Below are 24,161 nucleotides of genomic sequence, written 5' to 3'. Positions count from 1 at the left end.
CTCAGGTTCGATCCTGACTACGGGCGCCGTCTGTACGGAGTTTGTACGTTCTCCCCGTGACCTGCGTGTGTTTTCTCCGAGATCTTCGGTTTCCTCCCACACTCCAAAGACGCACAGGAATGTAGGTTAATTTGCTGGGCAAATGTTAAAAAAAATTGTCCCTAGTGTGTGTAGGATAGTGTTAATGTGCGGGGATCGCTGGGCGGCGCGGACCCGGTGGGCCGAAGGGCCTGTTTCCGCGCTGTATCTCTAAATCTAAAAAAAAAATCTAAAATCCAAAGCGGTTGTATACTAATTATTTCATCTACCTGCTTCAGGAGAAATAAATGTTGAATTCCGAAATTCTTCTGGTAAATCTATATACTAAAACTCTTGTTTGTTTGTTTGTTTGTTTGTTCCTGAATTGCAGCCAAAACGGTACACGATAGCACAACAATTTTAGGCCCACCTTACTCACTGTCGTCCCTTTGGTGCTAATGGAAGAAGTTTAATTGAAATCGGTGTTATATTTTTAAAGTTATTCACATTTTAAAGATTAAATCTATCTCCGAGGGAGGGAGGGAGGGAAGGGGGTGGAGGGAGCAGGGGGGGGGAGGGAGGGGGGGAGGAGGGAGGATAAGGGGGATTGAGGGGATGGAGTGGGGAGAGGGGAAGGGGGGAGGGGAGGGGGAGGGGGAGGGAGATGGTGGGAGGGGGAGGGGGAGGGGAGGAGGGAGGGGGAGGAGGGAGGGAGGGGTGGAGGGGCAAAGGTGGGGGGGGGGGGATGGGGGGAGGGGGGGAGGGGGAGGGGGGAGGGGAGGGGGGGATAAACTATTGGAATGTCAACTGCCATCAATCATTTGTTTGTCTAAATGGCCTGTAATTACAGCACCATATAGATAAATCCAGTCAGCAATTAAGATATATGTGAAAAATCAATGATGCACTGAAAAAAAGTACTGGGAAGAGAAGTGCCACTACGATTGTAAAGACATAAAATGCACATATCTATGTTAAATACAATTTAATTAAGTGTTACCTGAAAGCTGCCAAAGCAACTACCTCCTGGAAGAGTGACATAACACACATATGGAGCAGCAGAAGATGGCACTGATTCATATACCACAAGGCTTCCATTCTTAAAAACGGCTCCTTGATTCCTTTTCTTCTCCCAAAACTCTTGCAATGTTTCTACCACATTCACTATGCGAAGGCAAAGAAAGGGCCACATTGAGTATAGAAATTAAAATTCAACCAACACCATCCTAATCTTGATTTTCTCACGAGAAAACCAGTTAACAGTGGCAAATGCAATTCATTCTTTGACTGAATTATTTGCACCAATTGCTGTTACATGTACAGCACCTTTAAAATGGAACAAAAATGTCAAGGCTCTTCACAAAAATGTAAGATCAAAACTGAATACCAAACAATGCGAGGGAAAATGACAAAAAAAATATCAAAAAGCAGGAGTGAATGTCTTAAAGAAAAGGAGATAACAGAGGCAGGATGAATTGGAGAGCTTGTTACTTTGGCAGCAGGAGGACACAACTTCCAATGGCGAGCAATTAAATTCAAGGATGAGGAAGGGACGGAATTAGAGGAATGAGAATCTTATGGAGGTTTGTGCGTTGGAAGAAATTTGAGGTATACAGGGGCAAAACAAAACCAGAGTGGGGATTTTAAATAGCTGAGCTAGCTCCTCTAGCTGGTTACAGAGTGATAGTCATACAGTGTGGAAACAGGCCCATTGACCCAACTTGCCCACATCGACCAACACTAGTCTCACCTGCCTGCATTTGGCCCATATCCCTCGAAACCTAACCTATCCATGTACCTGTCTAAATGTTTCTTAAATATTCTGATAGTACCTGCCTGCTCAACTTACTATAGCTCAGGCCCTCAGTCCTGGCAACATCCACGTAAATCTTCTCTGCACCCTTACTGGTATGGCATCATATTTCCTATAACACGGTGACCAAAACTGAACACAATACTCGAAATGTGGCCTCACATTTCTTATACCATCAACCATTCCTCAGCCCACCTGCCCAACCGATCAAGATCCTGCTGCAATTTTTGATAACTACTTCACTATCTATAATACCACACCTTTATGTACTTACAAAATCTTTTGGGATTATCCTGAATGTTATCTGCCAGAGCCATCTCCTGACCACTTTTTGCCCTTCTGAATTCGTTTTATAGCTTGTTTATCAGTTTCCAGAACTCCTCCAGAGATACACTTGATTCCAGATGCTTATTCCTGCCCCCTGTCTCCTTCTTACTCTTGACCAGAACTTCATTTTCCCTCATCGTCCAAACTTCCTTATGCTCACCTGCCATCACTCTAACAGGAACATATATTTCCTGGACTCTTGTCAGCACATTTTTAAAAACATCTCACTTTCCCAATGTTCCTTTTCCTTCAAACAACCTGCTCCTTTCAACTTGAGTGAGCTCCTCTCCAATACCTTCAGAGTTGGCCTTGACCCAATTTAGAATTTCAACTCATGGGCCCAACCTACCTCCACCCATAACTATCTTAAACCTAATAGAACAGTGGTCACAGGCACATCCATGAATACGTCATCCACGTGCTCCTCCTAATATCCCAAGGTTAGATCAAGCGTTGCCCTCTCCCATGTGGGCCCCTCTACATATTGCTGGAGGAATCTTTTTGAAAACATTTGACATGTTCCACTCTGTCTAAATCTTTTGCACTATGACATTCCCAGTCAATATTGGGAACGTTAAAATCCCCGATTAAGACAACCTTATAAAACCTACAGCTGCCTGCAATCTCCTAGCATATTTACTCTTCTAATTCCCGTTGACTATTTGGGGACCAGTGGCACACCTATCTCCACCCAAATATCCTCACTCGATGAACCATCTGTAATGTTCCCTCTGATCACTGTAGTGACATTCTCCTTAATCAATAATGCAACACCCCTTCCTCTTTTACCCCCACCTCTGTCTCTCCTGAAGCACCTGTATCCTGAAACATTGAACTGCCAGTTCTGCCTCTCTCTTAATCAAGATTCTGTAATGGCTACAACGTCCCAGTCGCACGTCCCTATCCATGTCCAAAGCTCATCTGCCTTACCCATCAGGCGTCTTGCATTGAAATAAGTGCAATTTAACGTGACAGTTCATCCACGCTCTTTGCCTTTCTCCTGCCTATTCTGTTCACTAAGATCATCACACTCCATACCAGCTTCCAGTCTCTCACTTGCCTCGGTCCTGCATAGGATCCCACACCCCTGCCAATCTAGTCAAAAACCCACCCTTATAGCACTAGTGAAACTGCTTGTCCTGGTCCCCTCCAACTGGTTCCCCTCCAGTTAAGGTGCAACCCATCCCTCTTGTACAAGTCGCCTCTGCCCCAGAAGGGGTCCCAATGGTCTAGAAATCTAAATCCCTGCCCCCTGCACCGTCAGCCACACATTCATCTCCTCTATCTTCCTGTCCTTACCCTCACTAACACGTGGCACTGGAAGCAATTCAGAGATCACTACGCTGGAGGTCCTGCTCTTTAGCCTTTTACCCAATTCTCTCTACACATATTGCAGAACCTCCTCCTTTTTCCTACCCGTGTCATTTGTGCCAACATGTACAACGACTTCTAGCTGCTCCCCCTCCCCCTTGAAGATGTGGTGTCGCCACCCGGAGACATCCTGGACCCTGGCACCAGGGACCACCATCGCGGTGTTTCGACTGCTGCCGCAGAATCTCCTGTCTGCACCACTAACTAATGAGTCGCCCACCACTATGGCTCTGCCTGACATCGCCCTTCCCTGCTGCGCCTCAGAACCAGGGTTGGTGTCAAAGCCCTGCTTGCCACTGCTGCTCAACTGTAGAACTGCTGTGGTTCTACAGAATTATTTTTGGACTTCTTTTTAAATGACCTGTTGTTGGTGACTCAGACAACAATAAGGTCATTATAGAAACATGAGTGAAACTGATATGGCTCTCATTCTAATCCAATTACTGCATGCAGACCTAAAATCTGGGGAAGTTGACAGAATTGTGGAGAATATTGTTTATAGGAAAATCAAAGGATAGGTGGGTAGCTCTGTGAGCTGGCATAGACCTGATAGAACAAAATGACCTCCTTCTTTGTCATAAGGAAGTAAGAAATATGTCTAAAATAGGCATAATAGGCACATTGACGTTATGGATCTCATTCGCACCTTTTTAAGTTAAAGGCACAATATAAATATGGGTTGTTAATGGGAATTGGTGATCTTTGGAGTTATTGATCTTAGAACTGAACTTTATATTCTTAATAAAAACTCCATCAACACATCATTTCATGAATATAACAATTTGCTTAACAGTTAAATAATTTTAGTAAATAAATCAAAAACAGCACTCAAAATAGTTTACAATTAAATGACCAGAACTACTCAGTGACTTCCTCCCTTAAATTTGCCTGCTCAGTAAACAAAGTAAGACTTTTGATCTCTGCTGAACTAGGCTTAAGAACCATCTGACACAGAGCATTTTCTCCTTTTCATTAAAGGTCCCATTTTGTTTTTTTGTTCAATTGCAAAAGAGGAAAACCTTGTTATTTTTACAAATTCCACTGGTTACTGCAGCAGCTTCCACAATTATTAAAACTTACTGTTTTTATCTCATGATCTAACCAAATAATTAAATCGCTAGAATTTCTATTAACTCTTCTTTTTCAACGGATGAGTCCTGATCTACTCAATGTTTCCTGCATTTTGTGCTTTTATTTGGGGTTTTTGATATCAACAGTTTATTAAGTGGTCTTTTTTTCAAAAGGTTTATTTTAGATTATTTATCCCTAGAACTGAATCAAAATACTATTTTTTTTGCAAAACAGAAATAAAAAAAGGAAAACCTGGTATCCTTAGTGTTTTCCTTTTAATTGTTTTTGCCATTATCTGAGAATAAAATAGTGCTTAAAAATTCTATAGAATGCCTCATGAGTTCTTGTCACTGAATGAATCAAATGTAGAATCAGTCATTTCCAAGACATTTCGAATGGTTGAAAAGGCAATATTTATATATAATGGGCTCTAAGCTTGATGTATGGAAAGTTCTAAGTATGTACACAGCATATGTTTCTCATTGCTGGCTGTATATTTTAAACATTAAGTGTTTGGTGATTGATAAAAATGGTGTCTCAGTAGTCTATGGACCTCAATGTCATTGAATATTACTTACACAGGGAAAAGGGTTGCTGGCTGCTTTTAAAGTACAATGAGCTTTTGTTACAACAAATATGGGAACCATTCAACTGGACTTTGTGTGCTCGATTTACAACTTTACGGAGATAAAACCTAAATAATATTTTGCAATAGTTGTCAGTATCTTGCCATTCAATCAGCAAACAACTACTGTAGATGGAAGAAGGATTGGATATCTCTGCCAACACTACTCTGGTGTTCTTAATTGTTTAGGTGTCGTATCAGTTAATAATTCTGTACGAAATTTGAACGTCAGCTCTGAAATTTAACAGTACAAAATAGAATGTAGAACATGAAATATAACTATAATCATCTTAGAGTTAAAACTTACCTTTCACTTTAGAATCTATCTGAAGCTAAAAAGTTTGAACCTGAGTTTATAATCAGAAAATGTTATACCTTACCATGTGAACCTAACACAGAAGAAATTGTATTTAAAAATGTCCCAAAGTAAGTAGTAATATTGTAACTCCAGATAATCCTTCTGATGCAGATATTTCCTTTCTAATAATATTGGGATTAAGTGGAAAATAGACAAAAATATTTTTCCCATTACTTCTTCAACCAGTTGAATCAACCATCTGTACTGGTTGGAACTGGTGCTTAACAGAGTTTGGGAATGGAGTACATCAACTTGACAGGCTATTCAACACCAGAAATAAGTTATCTGTTATCTTATCAAGTACCACACAAAGAGTGTGGTACAAGCTGAACCTCTCTCTCCTGAAAGATTTTAATAAATGTTTCCACCAAGTATTAATAAGCCAGTGTTTTTAAAAGCTAAGTGAGGTCTAAACATTCTTAATCTGCACAAGTAGGAAAGTAATTGTAAATAGTGGAAACATAGACACAAAAATCTGGAAACAGAATACTGGACTGAGAAATAATTTCATATATTACATAATCATTCCTTTTTTCTCTATAATATCTTACCGATGTGTTCTATATTTTTAACAGTTTTCTTTCTGTTTATGGGTTTGTATTTACTTTATTTGTCTGCACCTTTTGAGTTATAGCCCCATTGTGCACGTGAAGATCAGTATTGAAGCAGTTGTATTCTTTGTGATCTTTCTTTGTTCTTTTTCATCTTGTTCACTATTATAAAGACGAGAAATTGCCTGAATTTGGATTTTTTTTAAAAACATCTTTAACTTATTTATTAGAAATAAGGGTCAAGTATCGAATCCTCTTTTATTTTTGAACACATATCCATAGTTGCAACTAATTTATTTACACATAACTGCGTATTCATGAATAGTTTAATACAAAATATTTGTTTGGACTTTTATTACTTTGAGAGCTATAAGTGCATTACATTATTTAGGAGTCATGATCCCACTTCTAATTAAGTCACAGGTAGAAAAATGTTAGTAAATTCCAACTCACATATTGAAGAGTGTTTATTTTGTGAAACGTTTACTTATGAAATTTTACTTATGAAACTCATTGAGTGCATTCTAATATCCAGTCACAGTCAAATACCTCAACCTTAATTTATGTCGTATCCCTCACTACCAGCCACATTTAGTTATTTTTAAGTTATTATAGCAAATTCTACACTGTAAAGTTCTAGAGTGGACATGTCCACCATTATAAAACTAATAGGTTATTATCATTTTCCATTGCTTGTGAAATATATTGCTTGAAAGTCTAACCACTTCAAAGGACAAAACAGAACCATCAGCCTTGACACAGACATAAAAGTGTTCAGATTTCATGAAACAAAAGAGTTTGCTTTCAAGGGGGCTATTTATTGTCCAGAGAAAATGGACCATTTAAATAAAATGTTTTACAAGCTCTCAAACATAAAGCAAATCAATATAAAATGCTGTTCGTGTATGTGCACTGTTCAATTTTACTAGGATTAATTTGTTTTTAAAATAGCAAACACATCAAAATTTAACAAGAAGCACAATTATATCCCATAAAAATCTGTGAGAAATCAAACCAATGTGTAAATCTCACTTACTAACTTACCAGTATTAATATTGTTATTGCAGAAATGTGCACGATCTACAAATATACAATAAATTAGAACATAAGCCCGTAGAATTGCTATAGGAAATTGGCATATGTTATTACTACGTAAAGATACAGTTTTTAAAAAATCACCGCGTTTACTCACAATCTTTAAAGACAAATGCAGGATCTTTCTCAGGCAATAGTGAGGAGACTATATCTTGCAGAGATTTCAGAGTGTTATCCATCTTGTGCCTGTCTTCTTCAGATAACATATACGCACTACCCACATGCCTGAATTACTGAGCTTCTGCACTGAGCTTCTGTGGAAGTCCAATGAGGCAGTATGGACTGGTAAGACTTCTTGTATACATCTGCCAATCAGACATTGAGTAGTATGAAAAGCCAACCAGGGGTTCTTATCCCTGGCTTGCCTACGTTTGTAGTTTTGGGAGCTAATTAGCTGGAAGGCTATCTGACAAGCTTCATTTCTACTGTTTCATTCTTTTTGATGTAACACTCACTGACAGCCACCTAATCATTGAAAGAAATTCTTTGTCTGACCTACCAGTCAAAGGCTTTAGTTGTTTCTGTTCTTTGAATCACATAAATGTGTCTGCATCGTGGGAGTTGAACATCACAAACTAAAATATGGTTGAGCTTCATCTGTAACTTTTAAGTTTTTTAAAAAATCAGTCAATTTTCAGTTGACATAAAAAACAAACTAGATAGGGTCCTTGTCCTTGACAAAGTAAAAAGCTTTTATTGCAAAGTCTGTTCTCTTATTGGAAAGGCTGTTAACTGATCTGGATGAAAGTGCAGACAGCATGGATCACCTCCATTTCATTCTGCACTTCAGACCTCCTGCACAATAATGAATGGCATTTTTAAGGCTTATCCACCCGCATTTCAAAGGTACAAAATGACTCTGGTTCAGAAATTTCATAGCTGTGCCCAAGGGACTGGAATGTTCACAACCATTGCCTACCTTGCCTTCTCATAGCCAAAGATACTCTGTTTGAAGTGAGCTTTCCTACATTATTCTTGCACGTTAACTATGAAACACATTTTGTTCTAAAAGGGAAACAATACTTAATATTTTATTCACAGTTTAAATGAGTTAAGGATGAAACGATATTCAACTTTTAAATTATAGGCAGAAATGCTGTTGCAGTAAATATGTAGGTAATTAAATGCATGATAACTTGTCTTAATAATGCATTGTTGGTTGTTGATTAATAATTAAATAAAAAATGAAAAATAACCAACATTACATACAAGAGGATTTTTTTTTCCTCTCGCACAGAGGTTAGCAGGCCTGCTGAGTATTTTCACCATTTCTGGTTTGAGTTCAGGGGGTATGGGGAGAAGGCAGGAACGGGGTACTGATTGAGAATGATCAGCCATGATGACCTTGAATGGCGGTGCTGGCTCGAAGGGCCGAATGGCCTACTCCTGCACCTATTGTCTATTGTCTATTGTCTATTTTCTGCAATAAAAACCTTGACAAAGGGCCAAGCTTGACCTACTCTTCTGGAATTGAGCAGGGCAAGTGAATAAAGTGTCAGTGAACAAGCCTTTTGGGACCAGCTATCACAGTTCCATTAGCTTTAAAATAATTATGGATAAGGACTGGGGTGGTCCATAAGTTAACTTTCTAAATTGGGTCAAGGCCAACATCAACGGCATTGGACAGGAACTTACTAAATATGAATGTGTTTGCGGGCAAAGGGACATCCAGAAAGCAGGATGATTTTAAGAGGGCATTAGTGGGAGATCAAGGTATGCATGTTCCTGTTAGAGTGAAGGGAAAGGCAGGTAGGAGTAAGGAAGCCTGGATGAAGAGAGAAATTTAGGCTCTGATCAGGAAAAAGGGGGAGGCAACATGGACCAGGTATTGGCAGCTGGGCAAAAAGCTGCAGTAACACAGCAGGTCAGGCAGCATCTCCGGAGAAAAGGACTAGGTGACATTTTGGGTCAAGACACTTCTTCAGGCTGAGAGTCAGGGAGGGGGAAACTAGAGGTATGGGAAGGTACAGAACAAAGCAGAGCCTGCATAAATGATTCAGGAGAGGCAAAATTCACAATGGTCCATTGTTGGCTGGGGATGAGGTGATCATGAAGAGATACAAATGGTGAAATTAGCAAGAGGATTAGGGTGGGGGAGGGACAAAGAGAGAGGGAGTGCAAGGGTTACTTGAAGTTAGAGATATCAATAATCATGCCACTGACTTGTAAGCTGCATAAGCTGACTTGTAAGGGACATATGAGGTACAAATTGCTGGAGGAGTCTCAGGAATTTAGGAGCATACTTAAGAAAGAAATCAGGAGGGCAAAAGGGGACATGAAATATCTCTGGCAAATAGAGATTTTATGTATATATTAATGGAAAAAGGGTAAACAGAGAGAGAAGAGAGCCCCTCAGAAACCAAAGTGACAATTGGAGATGGGCAAGGTTTTCAAAGAATATTTTTCTGCTTTTTATTGAGTCTTGGCTGAAATATATAAAACATTGAACTGTACAGTACAGGAACAGTCCCTTCAGCCCACAATGTTTCTGACGAACACTATTGTCCATTACTGGGAAGGAAATGTCTAGAACTGTAAATAGGATCATGTGTTCCCTATACGTAAGTATCCACTTAAATTTGATTTTTCAAACAAATGTTTGCTGCCATGGTGTCCTTCTAGTGAGCTAATCTGGACTTTGTTAAGCCTCAATATTTTTGTGGTACTAGTCTCAGGATAATATAGAAACATAGAAAATAGGTGCAGGAGTAGGCCATTCGGCCCTTCAAGCCAGCACCATCATTCAATATGATCATGGCTGATCATCCAAAATCAGTACCCCGTTTCTGCTTTTACCCCATAATCCCTTGATTCCATTCGCTCTAAGTGCTATATCTAACTCTCTTTTGAAAACATCCAGTGAATTGGCCTCCACTGTCTTCTGTGGCAGAGAATTCCACAGATTCACAACTCTGGGTGAAAAAGTTTTTCCTCATCTCAGTCCTAAATATCCTATCCCTTATTCTTAAACTGTGACCCCTGGTTTTGGATTCCCCCAACATGGGGAACATTTTTCCTGCATCTAGCCTGTCGAATCCCTTAAGAAATTTCTATGTTTCTATAAGATCCCCTCTCATCCTTCTAATTTCCAGTGAATAAAAGCCCAGTCGATCCATTCTTTCCTCATACGTATGTCAGTCCTGCCATCCCGGGAATTAACTTGGTGAATCTACGGTGCACTCCCTCAATAGCAAGAATGTCCTTCCTCAAATTAGGAGACCAAAACTGCCCACAATGCTCCAGGTGTGGTCTCACCAGGGCCCTGTACAACTGCAGTAGGACCGCCTTGCTCCTAAACTGTGATCTTAATGTGATCTTATTTTATAATGTGATCTTATTCTAAAGGTCTGTCTGCAGATCACTTCCCTTCATGTGCACACCCACTCAATCCCACCGTCCTACATTCTCCCCGTCTTTCCTCTCTATTCCATCCTCCCAAAAGTTAAGATTTCAGACGAAATTTAGGGTAACTATTTCTGAATTATCAGTTACAGTCTTTCACAGACAAAAAAAAAAGAGAAAACAGATAAATAATGGTCAACTATAGTGTTACATTTCACATGAAAAAGGTACTTCATAGGAGCAAACATCAAACAAAAATCTCTGTCAGGAGCTGCATAAGGCAACGCCGTGGTCAGTGAGCCAACAGATGCAGACTGAATGTGTAGGAAGGAACTGTAGATGCTGGTTTAAACTGAGGATAGACATAAAAAGCTGGAATAACTCAGTGGGACAGGCAGCATCTCTGGAGAGAAGGAATATGTCTTGACCCAAAACGTCACCCTTTCCTTCTCTCCAGAGATGCTGCCTGTCCCGCTGAGTTACTCCAGCTTTTTGTGTCTATCTTAGATACTGAAGCTTTGTCGGGTACCAACTGTATCGCATCTTTGCCTGCATGGAAGAGAATGGTGTGTTTGTGAGGTTGCTGTTTGCCTGAGTAATGTTTGAAAGGCTGCTATAAACTGTGAAATGTGAGTGCAAAGCTTAGAATCGTATGCAAAGATGTGAGGTGAATTGATAATCGTGAGCGATGAAAATGCCTTTCAGTAGCAAATGTTGACACCTAAGATTACATAATATCTTCATTTACATTAACCTCCTTTATGAGGACATTAAATATTTTGCAGCAATGTGACCTTTTTCCTTCAGATTTCACACCGAACATTAATATCTGCCTGTCTTTCTAAGTGGTAGAAAGAAGTCTTGGGTTTCCCATGTATTGTTGAAGAAGCGTTGGAAAGTTGCAGTCGTTCCTTGCAGATTATTAGGGGTATAAATAGCCAGGGATATTGGTTTTAGAGAGAGTGAGTACTTAGGATGCTGGATGGGATCACATGCCAAGGCGTTGGTGTGTTAGATAAATACAATATAGCCAATCATAGATCTGATCCATGCCTCTTAGAAAGGGAGAGGCTTCGTGAAGTGCAGGATATCTCACCTTTGTTGTGATCTTGTAGCCACAATAGTTGTATCTGATACACCAAAAAACAAGGCAAATGCTGAAAATTTTCACACTTCTGTACCTATTGCCTAATGAGCGAGGGGAGGAGAGGGAGTGAGACACATCCTTGATTATACTGGTGGGCATGGCTAAAGCAGTGTGAAGTGTAGATGGAGTCAATGGAAGGAAGGTTGGTTTGCGTGATGGTCTGGGCTGCGTCCACAACTTCTGCAATTTCTTGCGGTCTTAGATGGAGCTGTTCCCAAACTGTGCTGTGATGCATCTCGATAAAATGCTTTCTACGGCACATTTATAAAAGTTGGCGAGAGATGTTGGGGATATGCTAAACCTCCTAAGCCTTCTAAGGAAGTATAGAGGAATTGATGTGCTTTCTTGGCCATAGCTTTTCGATATGTCTGGTCCAGGACAAGTTGCTGTGGTATTTACTCCTAAGAACTTGAAGCTTTCAACCATCTCTACCTTGGTGCCACCAATGTATGCAAGGTATGTGTGTAATGCTTCGCTTCCTGAAGCCGATCACAATCTCCTTTGTCACTGACATTGAGGGAAAGGTTGTTGTCTTGGCACTGGGTCACAAGGTTCTCAATCGCCTTCATTTACGCCGACTCGTCATTAGTTGATATCCGGCCCACTACTGTGGTGTCGACTGCAAATTTGTAGATCAGTGTTTGTATTTGGCTGCACTTTTGTTTTGTGTTTAAGAAGTAAAGAAGGGCGCTGAGAATACATCCTTGCAGGGCACTAGTGCTGAGGATTATTGTAGAGAATGCTACCTTTTCAGGTTAACTTCTGTGATGAAAGGACATCAATTTTTTTTAAAGTCTATTTCTTCCTGACCCTTCCTGACCAACAGTGTTGTGTATCTCATCCACTCTGCAATTTTACGATTGTAACTGTGCCTCATCCTGATATGTTTATGATCACTGTTTATATCCAGGATATTGTGTGGAGGAATTTCGTAACAGTACATGGATTCATGTCAAAGGAAAGTGGTTGGACTCTCTGGCTGGAGATGTGTGGTGTGAATATTATTTGCAACATTGTTGTACACAGATAGAAAAAGTTTAGAGAAATATGGGACATTTGCAGGCATGTAGAACTGTTGGATAGACACCTTGGTCGGCATAGCGACGTGGACCAATAGTATTTTATCATGTTGCATATCTGTTACCAGGCAACATTCTTCTGTTTTGTTTAAGTCTAGACTCTCTATTTGGTCTTGCCCGCTTGTCTTCGATATATGTATAAAATGTCTTGGGATTTTCCTTAATCCTACTCGCTAAGGCGCCTTTGAGGATTATAAAGCCAGCAGGAAACTCAAACAGGAAATTAGAAGGGTCAAAACACTGGTGAAATATCATTGGCAAATTGGATTAAAGAAAATGTCATGGCTTTTTATACGTACATTAAAAACGAGGGTAGCGAGGATGTATGTTAGACCACTTAATAATGAAGGAGAAATTTTATGCTTGGAGTCAGAGGATGTAGACGAGGTACTAAGAGAGTACTTTACATTTGTATTCAACAAGCAGAATAACATGGAGGACAGTGAAATCAGTGCGGGGTATACCAATATGCTAGGTCAGTTTGAGACTATGGAGGAGGTGGTATTGGTCTCTTGAAAAGTGTTAAAGTGGATAAATCCCCAGAGCTTGATGTGATCCATCTCAGGTTACTAAGAGAGACAACAGTGAAGATTGCAGGGGTCTTCACAAAGATTTTTGTATCCTTTCTAGCCACAGGCAAATTCTTTGATGATTGGACAGTCACCAATAATGTTACCTTGTTTATGAAGTGAAGTAGAGATAATCCAAGGAATGATAGGCCAGTGAGCCTCACATCACCGCTGATGTTTGCCACATATATAAATGTGTTGGACGTAAATGTAAATGGCTTGGTTGGTAAGTTTGCAGACAACACCAAAATTGGTTGAGTTATGGACAGTGAGGGAGGCTGTCAAAGGTACTGTGAGTTCAGATCAGTTACAGATATTGACAGAGAAATGGCCGATAAGAGTTTCATCCGAGTAAGTGTGAAGTGTCGCACTTTGGGAGGTCGAATGGGGAAAATACTGTACTTTGTCATATTGTACATAATTCTATCAGGACAGATGCTGAAGGCCTGGAAAGCAAAATGTTTCCATTATTGTCTGCATCACTTAATTGAGCAATTAACAACATAAATTAAAATACAAACGGAAGAATTTAGGTCAGATGTGTATTTAGTTTTTGCAGAGTAACTGTGGAAGAAATTAACTTAGAGGGAAATTAAAGGGAAATGAAATGCGGAGACTTCGAGGTTTGCTTGAAGAGACTTTATTGCATGATATCATGGAGAGATAGCCGCAGTTAACTGCTCACCAGTTCTCTGACTTCGCAGCAGATTTAGCCGACAGTTATACTGTGCAGTAAACAACTTTTTTTTGTTAGATACAATTATCCTGTTATTACTCTCTACTACATGGGTACCAATTATTTCATTAGTCATAACATACTTTTTATTTATGTTAATCTTATTCAACAACAGATGGTTAATACTAGTCAAACATAACACAAGGGCATTTTGACATTATTCTATCTCATCTTTCAAGCAGACCGCGCCATTGCCCCCTCTCCGAGCCAATCATAAGCCCCCCCATTTACTGCAACATTTCTACGCTACTAGCGGTAGGGTCTACTCAGCTTGGCATTCCATCTATTATTGTTATCCAGCACTATGTGACTTTCCACTGAGAAACAGGCTTCCTTATCTCTGTCGTATTACCAGACAAGTGGTAATGCGTCTGATTCTTATTTTTACGATTCTCACGATCCTCTTCTGCACCTGGTCAACGAGATGCCAATTGCTACATCCGCACACCCTTTCGTTACCTTGTTTAATTCCGATCAAAATTAAGTAAGAAAGGATTTTATTTTTTACTTCTAAGGTAGTTCTCCAAGGTAGTTGGAAAATAAAGCTACTAACCTTCAATCCGGTTCTTAATCATGTGGTATGAATATACGTAACGATCGGCAAAAAAATTGTTAGACATTAGCTTTTCTCCAAATTATGATTCAAATATTATCCCTAATTTATCAATCACATGAATTATATGAATGGGAAGAGATTCAATTTAACAGCAACAAACGAGTTCTCAAAATCTTTGAGTAAAGATAATAAGTTGACATATATTTTCAGATAATCACAGTGAAAAACAAAATCAAATGGCACACTGACATTTTTTTAAAGCGTGAAATTCTTGTATAAGTTGGCAAGAAATGTTTGCTACATTTTTTTGCACAGTTTGACTAGTATATGACAGTTAATAATATAACTCAGCCATTTTGATGATGTTGAGAGGCTTCTTGACATAAACTTTCAAATACCTGAAGGAAACATTCTGTTAGAGTATGAAATGTTTAAAGGAGTACACTTGAAATGTAAATCTGGAGCTGCAGTTCAGTTGTTACATAAACCCATTCCTGACCTGGGTGACACGAGATATGACTGGAATCTAGCCAATGGTGCATTTTGAGAATATGTTGGCCATTTCCATTGCCTGTATAATAAAAGTTAAAACATATCTCCCTGAGAATGAATATGTTTATGCTCGTGCTGAGATGTAGAACCAAAAAAGGCAGAACATATCACTTTTTACCCTTTAGGTATGAAGCTCTTTATTTAGATTAAAGATACTGGTGTTTATTTTCTTAGTTTTGAGGAAAGCTTTATCCTGCTTATATAAGAAAGAAAGATACATATGAATGTTGTCTCTAGTGGAGTAACAGCTATCCTTTATTTTTAGTTTAGTTTAGTATAGAGGCACAGCCCGTAAACAGGCCCTTCGGCCCACCGAGTCCGCACCGACCAGCGATCCCCACACATTAACACTATCCTAGGAAAATAACTGCAGATGCTGGTACAAATCGAAGGTGTAGGAAAATAACTGCAGTTGCTGGTACAAATCGAAGGTTGTAGGAAAATAACTGCAGATGGGTCTGCAGATCAGTCTGAAGAAGGGTCTCGACCCGAAATGTCACCCATTCCCTCTCTCCTAGATGCTGCCTGACCTGCTGAGTTACTCCAGTATTTTGTGATACCTTAACACTATCCTATGCACACTAGGGACAATTTTACATTTACCAAGCTAATAAACCTACGAACCTGTATATCTTTGAAGTGTGGGAGGAAACCGAAGATTTAGGAGAAGACCCATGCAGGTCACGGGGAGAACGTACAAACTCCATACAGACAGCACCCATAGTCGGGATCGAACTCGGGTCTTAGGTGCTGCAAGCACTGTAAGGCAACAACTCTACCGCTGCGCCACCGTGACCACCCACTGGTTTATTTATTCATTTATTGTTAATTTATGGATATTAAAAAATACATTCGCCCCGTGACCGCATGGGTTTTCTCCAAAATCTTTGATTTCCTCCCACTAATGAAGCATATTGTGATTAGACTACTAGATTAGAGTTTTACACCCTTCCCCTGTGCCCCACCTGGTCTCACACCTATTTCTCCTCTCCCCCACCCATTCCACCTATACCCCTTTCACAATTCGCAACTCTTCAATCCTTTTGGCTCTGTCTTTTCATCTCTGGCCTTTGTCCAACTATATGCCTGTCAAAAAACTATTCTCACCTGTATCAACCTAATACCTGCCAGACCTCTCTTCTAGACTTCTTTTCTTCCAGCTTTCATCCTCCCCACCACCCTTTCTTCAATCTGAAGAGCCCCGACCCAAAACATCACCTCTCCATGTTCTCCAGAGATACCGCCTTATCCGCCAAGTTACTCCAGCCCTTTGTGTCTTCTTTCATAACCCAGCATCACAAGTTCCTTATTTCTGCTAGATATATAATTAGATTCACATTAATCCTATAGATTTTGTCTGAAGTCTTGAGCAAACTTGGCAAAATATCTTTGCATACTTGGCAAAAAGTGCATCATTTTCATTAACAAGTGTGTTTCTTTCAACGGTCACTTGGGTGGAGTTTGTATGTATGTGTTGGGAGAAGTTAAGCCAGCAATCAGAATAAGAGGAACAACATCAGGACAAGGTACACACATCATTCCTCCCTTTTGGTTGAAAATTTAAAAATGGTATTCTTCCAATGGTAATCAAAGAATAGTGTGAGAAGTAGTTTATTACTAAACATTAAGAAGCTATAGATTATATTATCTGGAATTCTAAACACTTCAAAATAGGCAATAACCAGCCAGATGTGGCAGAAATCTTTGTCTTTCTGAGTCAGAACAGGCAGAAAATGGAGAATGTGCAGAAGCAATCAGAACAGCAATGATAGGTCTCATCAAGATAATGAATGACAAAGATGTTACTGTGATATCTAAAATAACAATGGTAAGAAGGCTGGTTTTCCCAGTAGTGTTGCACAGATGTTAAAGCTGTTTTGTGAAAGAGTGAGAGGAAGGGGATTGATAAGTAGCACTGGTAAAGGCTGCTCAAAGTGCCATCTGCAGGAAGAGTCAATCATTCAACCCTAAGCCGAATGAGACCTATTTGTTCCCTTGAGGTTATTATGCTAAAACAGTAACTGATATATTTTGGACATGATTCAGGCAAAGGGGTGCATCTTGCTGGCAGGAATTTCAGCATCTGGACTCAGATTCAACGTCAGAATCCAGTCTTCCTGGCATTCCCCCCTATTACGTTGGTTGTCCATACCTGCATCCTGAGCCAGGATAGATGTGGAGTTGACATCATTGATTTGCATAGAGATACTTGGGCACAGATTGTGAGGCAATGGGAATGTAAGTACAGGATATGTACTGCAGATTCTGGATTAAATCGAAGGTAGACACAAAATGCTGGAGTAACTCAGCAGGTCAGGCAGCATCTCTCGAGAGAAGGAATGGGTGATGTTTCGGGTCAAGACCCTTCTTCAGACTGATGCCTGAGGAGGGGGCGGGACACAGATAGAATGTAGTCGGAGACAGTAAGACTAGTGGGAGAACTGGGAAGGGGAGGGGATGGAGAGAGGAAGCAAGGGCTATCTGAAGTTAGAGAAGTCAATGTTCATACCGCTGGGGTGTAAACTACCCAAGCAAAATATGAGGTGCTGTTCCTCCAATTTGCGCTGGGCCTCACTCTGACAATGGAGGAGGCTCAGGATAGAAAGGTCAGATTGGGAATGGGAGGGGGAGTTGAAGTGCTGAGCCACCGGGAGATCAGGTAGTTTAAGACGGACTGAGCGGAGGTGTTCAGCGAAACGATTGCCGAGCCTGCTCTTAGTCTCGCTGATGTCGAGAAGTTGACATCTGGAACAGCGGATACAATAAATGAGGTTGGACCGAGCGAGGTGCAAGTGAACCTCTGCCTCACCTGGAAAGACTGTTTGGGTTCTTGGATGGAATCGAAGGGGGAGGTAAAGGGACAGGTGTTGATTCTCCTGCGGCTGCAGGGGAAAGTACCTGGGGAGAGGGTGGTTTGGGTGGGAAGGGACAAGTTGACCAGGGAGTTTCGGAGGGAACGGTCTCTGCAGAAAGGGGTGGAGATGGAAATCCCATTGGAGGTGGCGAAAATGTTGAAGTAATGCAAGTACAGTTGTTTTTTTATCATTCTAGTTTAATGTTTTATAATTATATTTTAATAATTATTCTGAATTATTATTAAGAATTATTTCTGTTTCATGCCTTCATTTTTACATAACAAAAATGTAATCATTTCAATTTTTAATCATTGTGTAAATATTAATAGGTTACATTACTGAGTACCAACTTGCCAAAATACTTCACAATCTTAACAGGAGACAAACATTACCCCAGCTTTCCATTCACCAACAGAAGAGCGGTCCTCAGTTACCATCTACCTCATTGGAAATCCTCGTACTATCTTCAATAGGACCTTTCCGGACTTCCTCTTGCACTAAACGTTATCCCCATTATCCTGTGTCTGTACACTGTGGGTGGCTTGATTGCAAACATGTATAGTCTTTCCGCTGACTGGATAGCATGCAACAAAAACGTTTTTCATTGTACCTCGGTACACGTGACAATAAACGAAACGAAACATTCTGTCAAAGACTTTGGTGATTCTGGGCCTGGGTGATGGCTTGTGGTGGGGTGCACTAGGGGCAACACCATTGAGGCTGGATTGCCATTCAGATCTCATCAACCAACTCAAGGGAATTGAGGGCTAACAAGATTATCCCTCCACATATGGGCATATGGTTTCTGTGACTAGTGGCAGGCCTTGTTCATAAGGGTCGAGACCATTGGAATGAATAAAATTGGGATGAATATAATTGGTAATTTAAGCAGACCAGCTCCACCAGAGTGAAAGGTGGGTGCGGCTCATTATTATTGCATTTGGCCATTGCTCCGTTGAATGCTTTTATCTCACAAAGCTTACCTCTTTAAGTTCAACCTTGCTGAGTTTACTTCATTATTATTCGTTATTGACAGACGATGATAAATTCCATGTCCACGATTTTTAATTTAATCTATTTTCCCTTCTTTACCATATTTCCCTCACATCTACAAAAAGTGCCTGTGAACTCTCTTCTCTAGTGCGACAAGTTGCCTTAGAGATGCATCATTTCTGCTGGTGGTCCATCACTATTTACTTTATTGCCTACAGACACCAAAGCAAAGGTTGGCATTGTGCGGGAAAGATTGATTGCAAAATAATGTCACTCGCATAAGTGCCCAGCAACAGATGGTGTGACAGGTAGAACACAATGGAAGCTGCAACAATTATGTTGCTTTGTTCCAATCCTTGCTCAGCAAGGCAAAAATGTGAAAATCTGAGTGAGCCATAGTACAACTGGCCATGGGGAAGAAAATGCTTGAGCTAGCAAATTTGTTCTGCCAAGTATTTGTCCGTTTTGGCAGGAAGAGTGGAGAGATCCACTCCCACCAGAGTGTTTTTACATGATAATTCAATGTTTTAATTTACCCTGGACCATTTGGCCACTTAAACAATAATATTTCATGCTGGTGCACAAGTCCAGGATGCATAATTCAGGTTGTAACTATCCAATTGCGTGCATATTCTGTGTATTTCAGAAATGGAATCTGTTAAACCTGTCTGCCTGGCAAGCACAAATGCGCCATTTCTGTTACGCATGGGAGATGGAGGAACAATTTGTTGCAGTTGGTATTTCGGTAAATACAGGGAAATCGCCGCAATATAACTCCATTAAATCATCAGTCAGATTATAAGCATCCTTTGAAGAATGCTAAAAATAAAAAATGGCATTGATGGAATTGGCCTTCCCCTTTTTCCGAAGCCTTCATTACTAACAGTACTTGACATCTTGTTTCAATAGAAAATTGAGTTGACAGTAGGGAACACAGAGCCAATTTTTTTTTCTGTCATCAGATTTTATTGGCACCATCTGTTATTTCTCTAAGTTGTTTAGTAATGGCCCAAAGATATCAGAAATGTTACGTTTTTAATTCACTTGCTTCTATGTTCTCTTGACAAAGGAATTGGTCCAAAATCCAACAACCTAGTAGCTAATCATGAGAGAAATCTTGCCATAAATTTATCCATGCAATGAAGCAACTGGACGATTGTGTTTTTTTTCCATCATATCTGCTTCGATAGGAGAGATTTAGCCCATTGAGACACAAATGACGGAGAGCTACCTGTAATCTAACAAGTAATGGTTTCACACAAATATTAAAATGCAGTCAAAGATTCAAGTGAAACAGACCAAGTAAGACTTTCTGCTGAGCTAACTGTTCTTAGGCCAGTCTGTGCCCATGGCTTGATGAGCTGCAAATTGGCATGGTTTCTGACTCTGCAACACAGAACATAGACTACAGAATAGAAACAGACCCTTTGGCCCACAATGTCCATATTAAATGGAGATGAGGAAGAACTTTTTCACCCAGAGAGTTGTGAATCTGTGGAATTCTGCCTCAGGAGGCCAATTCTCTGGATACTTTCAAGAGAGAGTTAGGTAGAGCTCTTAAAGATAGCGGAGTAAAGGGATGTGGGGAGAAGGCAGGAACGGGGTACTGATTGTAGATGATCAGCCATCATCACAGTGAATGGCGGTGCTGGTGCGAAGGGCCTACTCCTGCACCTATTGTCTATTGTCTATTGTAAAGCCAAATATTACTGGGTGTAGGAAAGAAATACAGATGCTGGTTTAAATCGAAGGTAGACACAAAATGCTGGAGTAACTCAGCGGGACAGGCAGCATCTCTGGAGAGAAGGAAAGCCAAATATTACTAATCTCCTATGCCTGCATGTTATCCATGTCCCACTATTTCCTGCACATCTATGTGTCTACCCAAAAGCCTCTTAAATGCCAGTATTGTATCCATCTCCAGGACCACTTCTGGCAGCCACCATTCTCTGTGTACAAAAACCCTGCTTTTGCAAATCTCCTTTATACTTTACTCCTCTCACCTTAAACCTATGCCCTCTATTCTTTGATATTCCACCCCGGGCCCAGGGTTCTGTCTACCTTATTCATGCCTCTCATAATTTTATATACTTCTATCAAGTTTCCCTTCAGTCTCCAACGCTTCAGAGAAAAATAATCCAGGTTTGTCCAACCTTTCCTTCTCGCTAATATCCACCAATCCAGGCAACATTCTGCTAAACTTTATCTGCTCCCTCTCCAAAGGCTTCACATTCTTTCAGTAATGGGGTGATCAGAACTGCACACCATAGTCCAAATGAAGCGATACCAAAGTCCTATGAAGCTGCAACGTGACATCCTAAGTCTTTTTACCCAATGCCCTCATCGACGAAGGAAAACATCTGCTAAAAATGATGGATACTTAGATTTTACAAAGGAAGCCATTCAGCCCATTTTACTGGCCCTGCACCGAAAGATCTGTCTTTAATGCTATTTTGAACCAGTTACATTTTTGCTTTATTTAAGATAAATATTCCATTAATATTTTAAAAGCTACAATTACATTTTCATCCATTCGCCGTTTCTACAGTGCAACATCATTTCTTAACAATTCTCTGTGCTAAACACCTTTCCTAAATTTGCCATGCATTTGTTGATTTATCGCATTAAAACACCTCATAAATATTACAGATATGAAGTTATTTAAGCTTGTGAATGGGGAACCAGAGGTCATGTGTCATCGAACAGTAACTGAAACTGCTTTCCGCAGAGACCGTTCCCTCCGTAACTCCCTGGTCCACTCGTCCCTTCCTACCCAAACCACCCCTCCCCAGGCACTTTCCCCAGCAACCGCAAGAGATGCAACACCTGTCCCTTTACCTCCCCCCTCGACTCCATCCAAGGACCCAAACAGTCCTTCCAGGTGAGGCAGAGGTTCACCTACACCTCCTCCAACCTCATCTATTGTATCCCGTTCTAGATGTCAACTTCTCTACATTGGCGAGACCAAACGCAGGCTTGGCGATCGTTTTGCTCAACACCTTAACCAACCTGATCTCCTGGTGGCTCAGCAATTCAACTCCCCCTCCCACTCCCAGTCTGACCTTTCCGTCATGGGCCTCCTCCAGTGTCATAGTGAGGCCCACCGCAAATTGGAGGAACAGCACCTCATATTTCGCTTGGGCAGCTTACAGCCCAGCGGTATGAGCATTGACTTCTCTAACTTTAGATAGCTCCTCTGTCCCTCCTGTCCCCCCCCCCTTCCCAGTTCTCTCCCTATCTTCCTGTCTCCACCTATATCCTTTCTTTGTCCCGCCCCCCCGACAACAGACTGAAGAAGGGTCTCGACCCTAAATGTCACACATTCCTTCTCTCCAGAGATGCTGCCTGGCCTGCTGAGTTACTCCAGCATTTTGTGATACCTAGTAACTGAAATAACATGAATTGTTTTTCCAGAGAGCAACAAACACAAAAAATACTTGGTGCTATATCAATGATCGTTTGTCAACAAGGAGCTGGTGAAAATCTGGTTAAGATTTGGTTTAATAATAATAGGATATACAAACTGAACAGTGTCATAACAGAACCAACACTAAATACCCATGTTTTAAATCTTTGGAATTTGTAAAATTGTAAAAGGTGGTAATGAATCAATTGAACCATCCAGAAAAGTACCCAGTGAACCTAATGTAGGCACCATTTAATATCTGACCCTCCCTTCCCTCTCTATTCCCAGGATCATAGACATAGGCAGGGCAGAAGATGCCATTTGGCCCATCGAGTTCCCAATTTTTATCCTGAGGGACCAAGATTCTCATTTTTTTATTAACTGAATTGTTCATTGTTCCTTCCATCTTCAAAGGTGTTGCACGAACAATTTGTTTACAAATGATCTTGAATCCATTTATATTGGCTGTAGATCCAGCAATGCTCATCCTTGTCAAATCCCTCCAGTCTTGCCTCCCCTTATCCTTGTCATCTTCAATAGCCGAGGCCCTAGGATACGGGATTGCACCTGTAGTAACATATGTAATTTGCAGTAAGGCTCCCAGTCTGAAGAGCAGGGTCCTCATTTCCTTTTCTACATTTTCTTTGATCTGCATCTGTTTTGATCTTACACTTCCTTAACTCTGCAACTCCCTCTCCCTTGATGCTGTCTGAAGAAGGGCCTCGACCCGAAACGTCACCCATTCCTTCTATCCAGAGATTCTGCCTGCCCCACTGAGTTACTCCAGCATTTTGAGTCTATCCCAGTCTGAAGTCTAGTTGAACTGTTAATTTTAGTTGCTGTGTCGAAGACATTCAGCATAACTGCCATTAAAAAATGTATGAAATATGTATAACCTGTTACAGATGCAGGTGCACCCACTCACAAATTGGAGGCTCAATGTGCCAGCTTGATGAATGGTTTCGGGCTTGCCATTTACTTTTGATAGGAATTTACATGTTAGTAAGAGCTAATTTAAAGCTCTTAATTTTTGCATAGAGCAAACATAATTTTAAATATAAATTATCTTGGTAAATCCTGCTCTATCCTTTTAACAGCTGAATCAAAGGTGAAAAGGCTTGAGAATTGGTGAAATAAAACACAAAATGCTGGAGTAACTCAGCAGGTCATACACCATCTCTGTAGAACATGTACAGGTGACGTTGAGAATAGGTGACCTCAGCAGCTTTTAGCTGTACATTGGAGATTTTTGAAAAAAAGTCACAAGTGCGAAGAACAAACAAAATAAAGCAAAGTAAATACCCACATTTTTTAGATTTAGATATACAGCGCAGAAACAGGCCCTTCGGCCCACTGGGTCCGTGCCGCCCAGCGATCCCCGCATATCCTACACCCACTAGGGACAATTTTTACATTTGCCCAGCCAATTAACCTACAAACCTGTACGTCTTTGGAGTGTGGGAGGATACCGAAGACCTCGGAGAAAACCCACAGGTCACGGGGAGAACGTACAAACTCCGTACAGACAGCACCCGTAGTGAGGATCGAACCCGAGTCTCCGGCACTGCATTCGCTGTAAGGCAGCAACTCTACCGCTGCGCCACTGTGCCGCCTGAAACCACACCTGAAATTGGTGAGAACAATGCTGGGAGATGATGAAAATCACACTTCTAGTTTTGGTATCTGTTGAAAGTATT

General features: G+C 40.7%; 1 protein-coding gene across 1 annotated transcript in view; it reads right to left on the bottom strand.

The window, feature by feature from the left end:
• Positions 1-7,669, bottom strand: part of LOC144592101 (protein limb expression 1 homolog) — a 33,385-nt gene extending 25,716 nt beyond the window's left edge. The window contains exons 1-2 of the mRNA XM_078396454.1: positions 7,327-7,669; positions 1,019-1,182 (exon numbers count right to left, since the gene is read on the bottom strand). Of these exons, the coding sequence (XP_078252580.1) occupies positions 1,019-1,182; positions 7,327-7,435 (273 nt within the window). The 5' untranslated portion in view covers positions 7,436-7,669. The remainder of the gene's footprint in view (positions 1-1,018; positions 1,183-7,326) is intronic.
• Positions 7,670-24,161: the final 16,492 nt, after the last annotated feature.

This window comes from Rhinoraja longicauda, chromosome 3 (assembly GCF_053455715.1).
Source record: "Rhinoraja longicauda isolate Sanriku21f chromosome 3, sRhiLon1.1, whole genome shotgun sequence".
Classification (NCBI taxonomy): domain Eukaryota; kingdom Metazoa; phylum Chordata; class Chondrichthyes; order Rajiformes; family Arhynchobatidae; genus Rhinoraja; species Rhinoraja longicauda.
The sequence above is the reverse complement of the archived record's forward strand: the minus strand, read 5'-3'. Positions and strand labels throughout refer to the sequence as shown.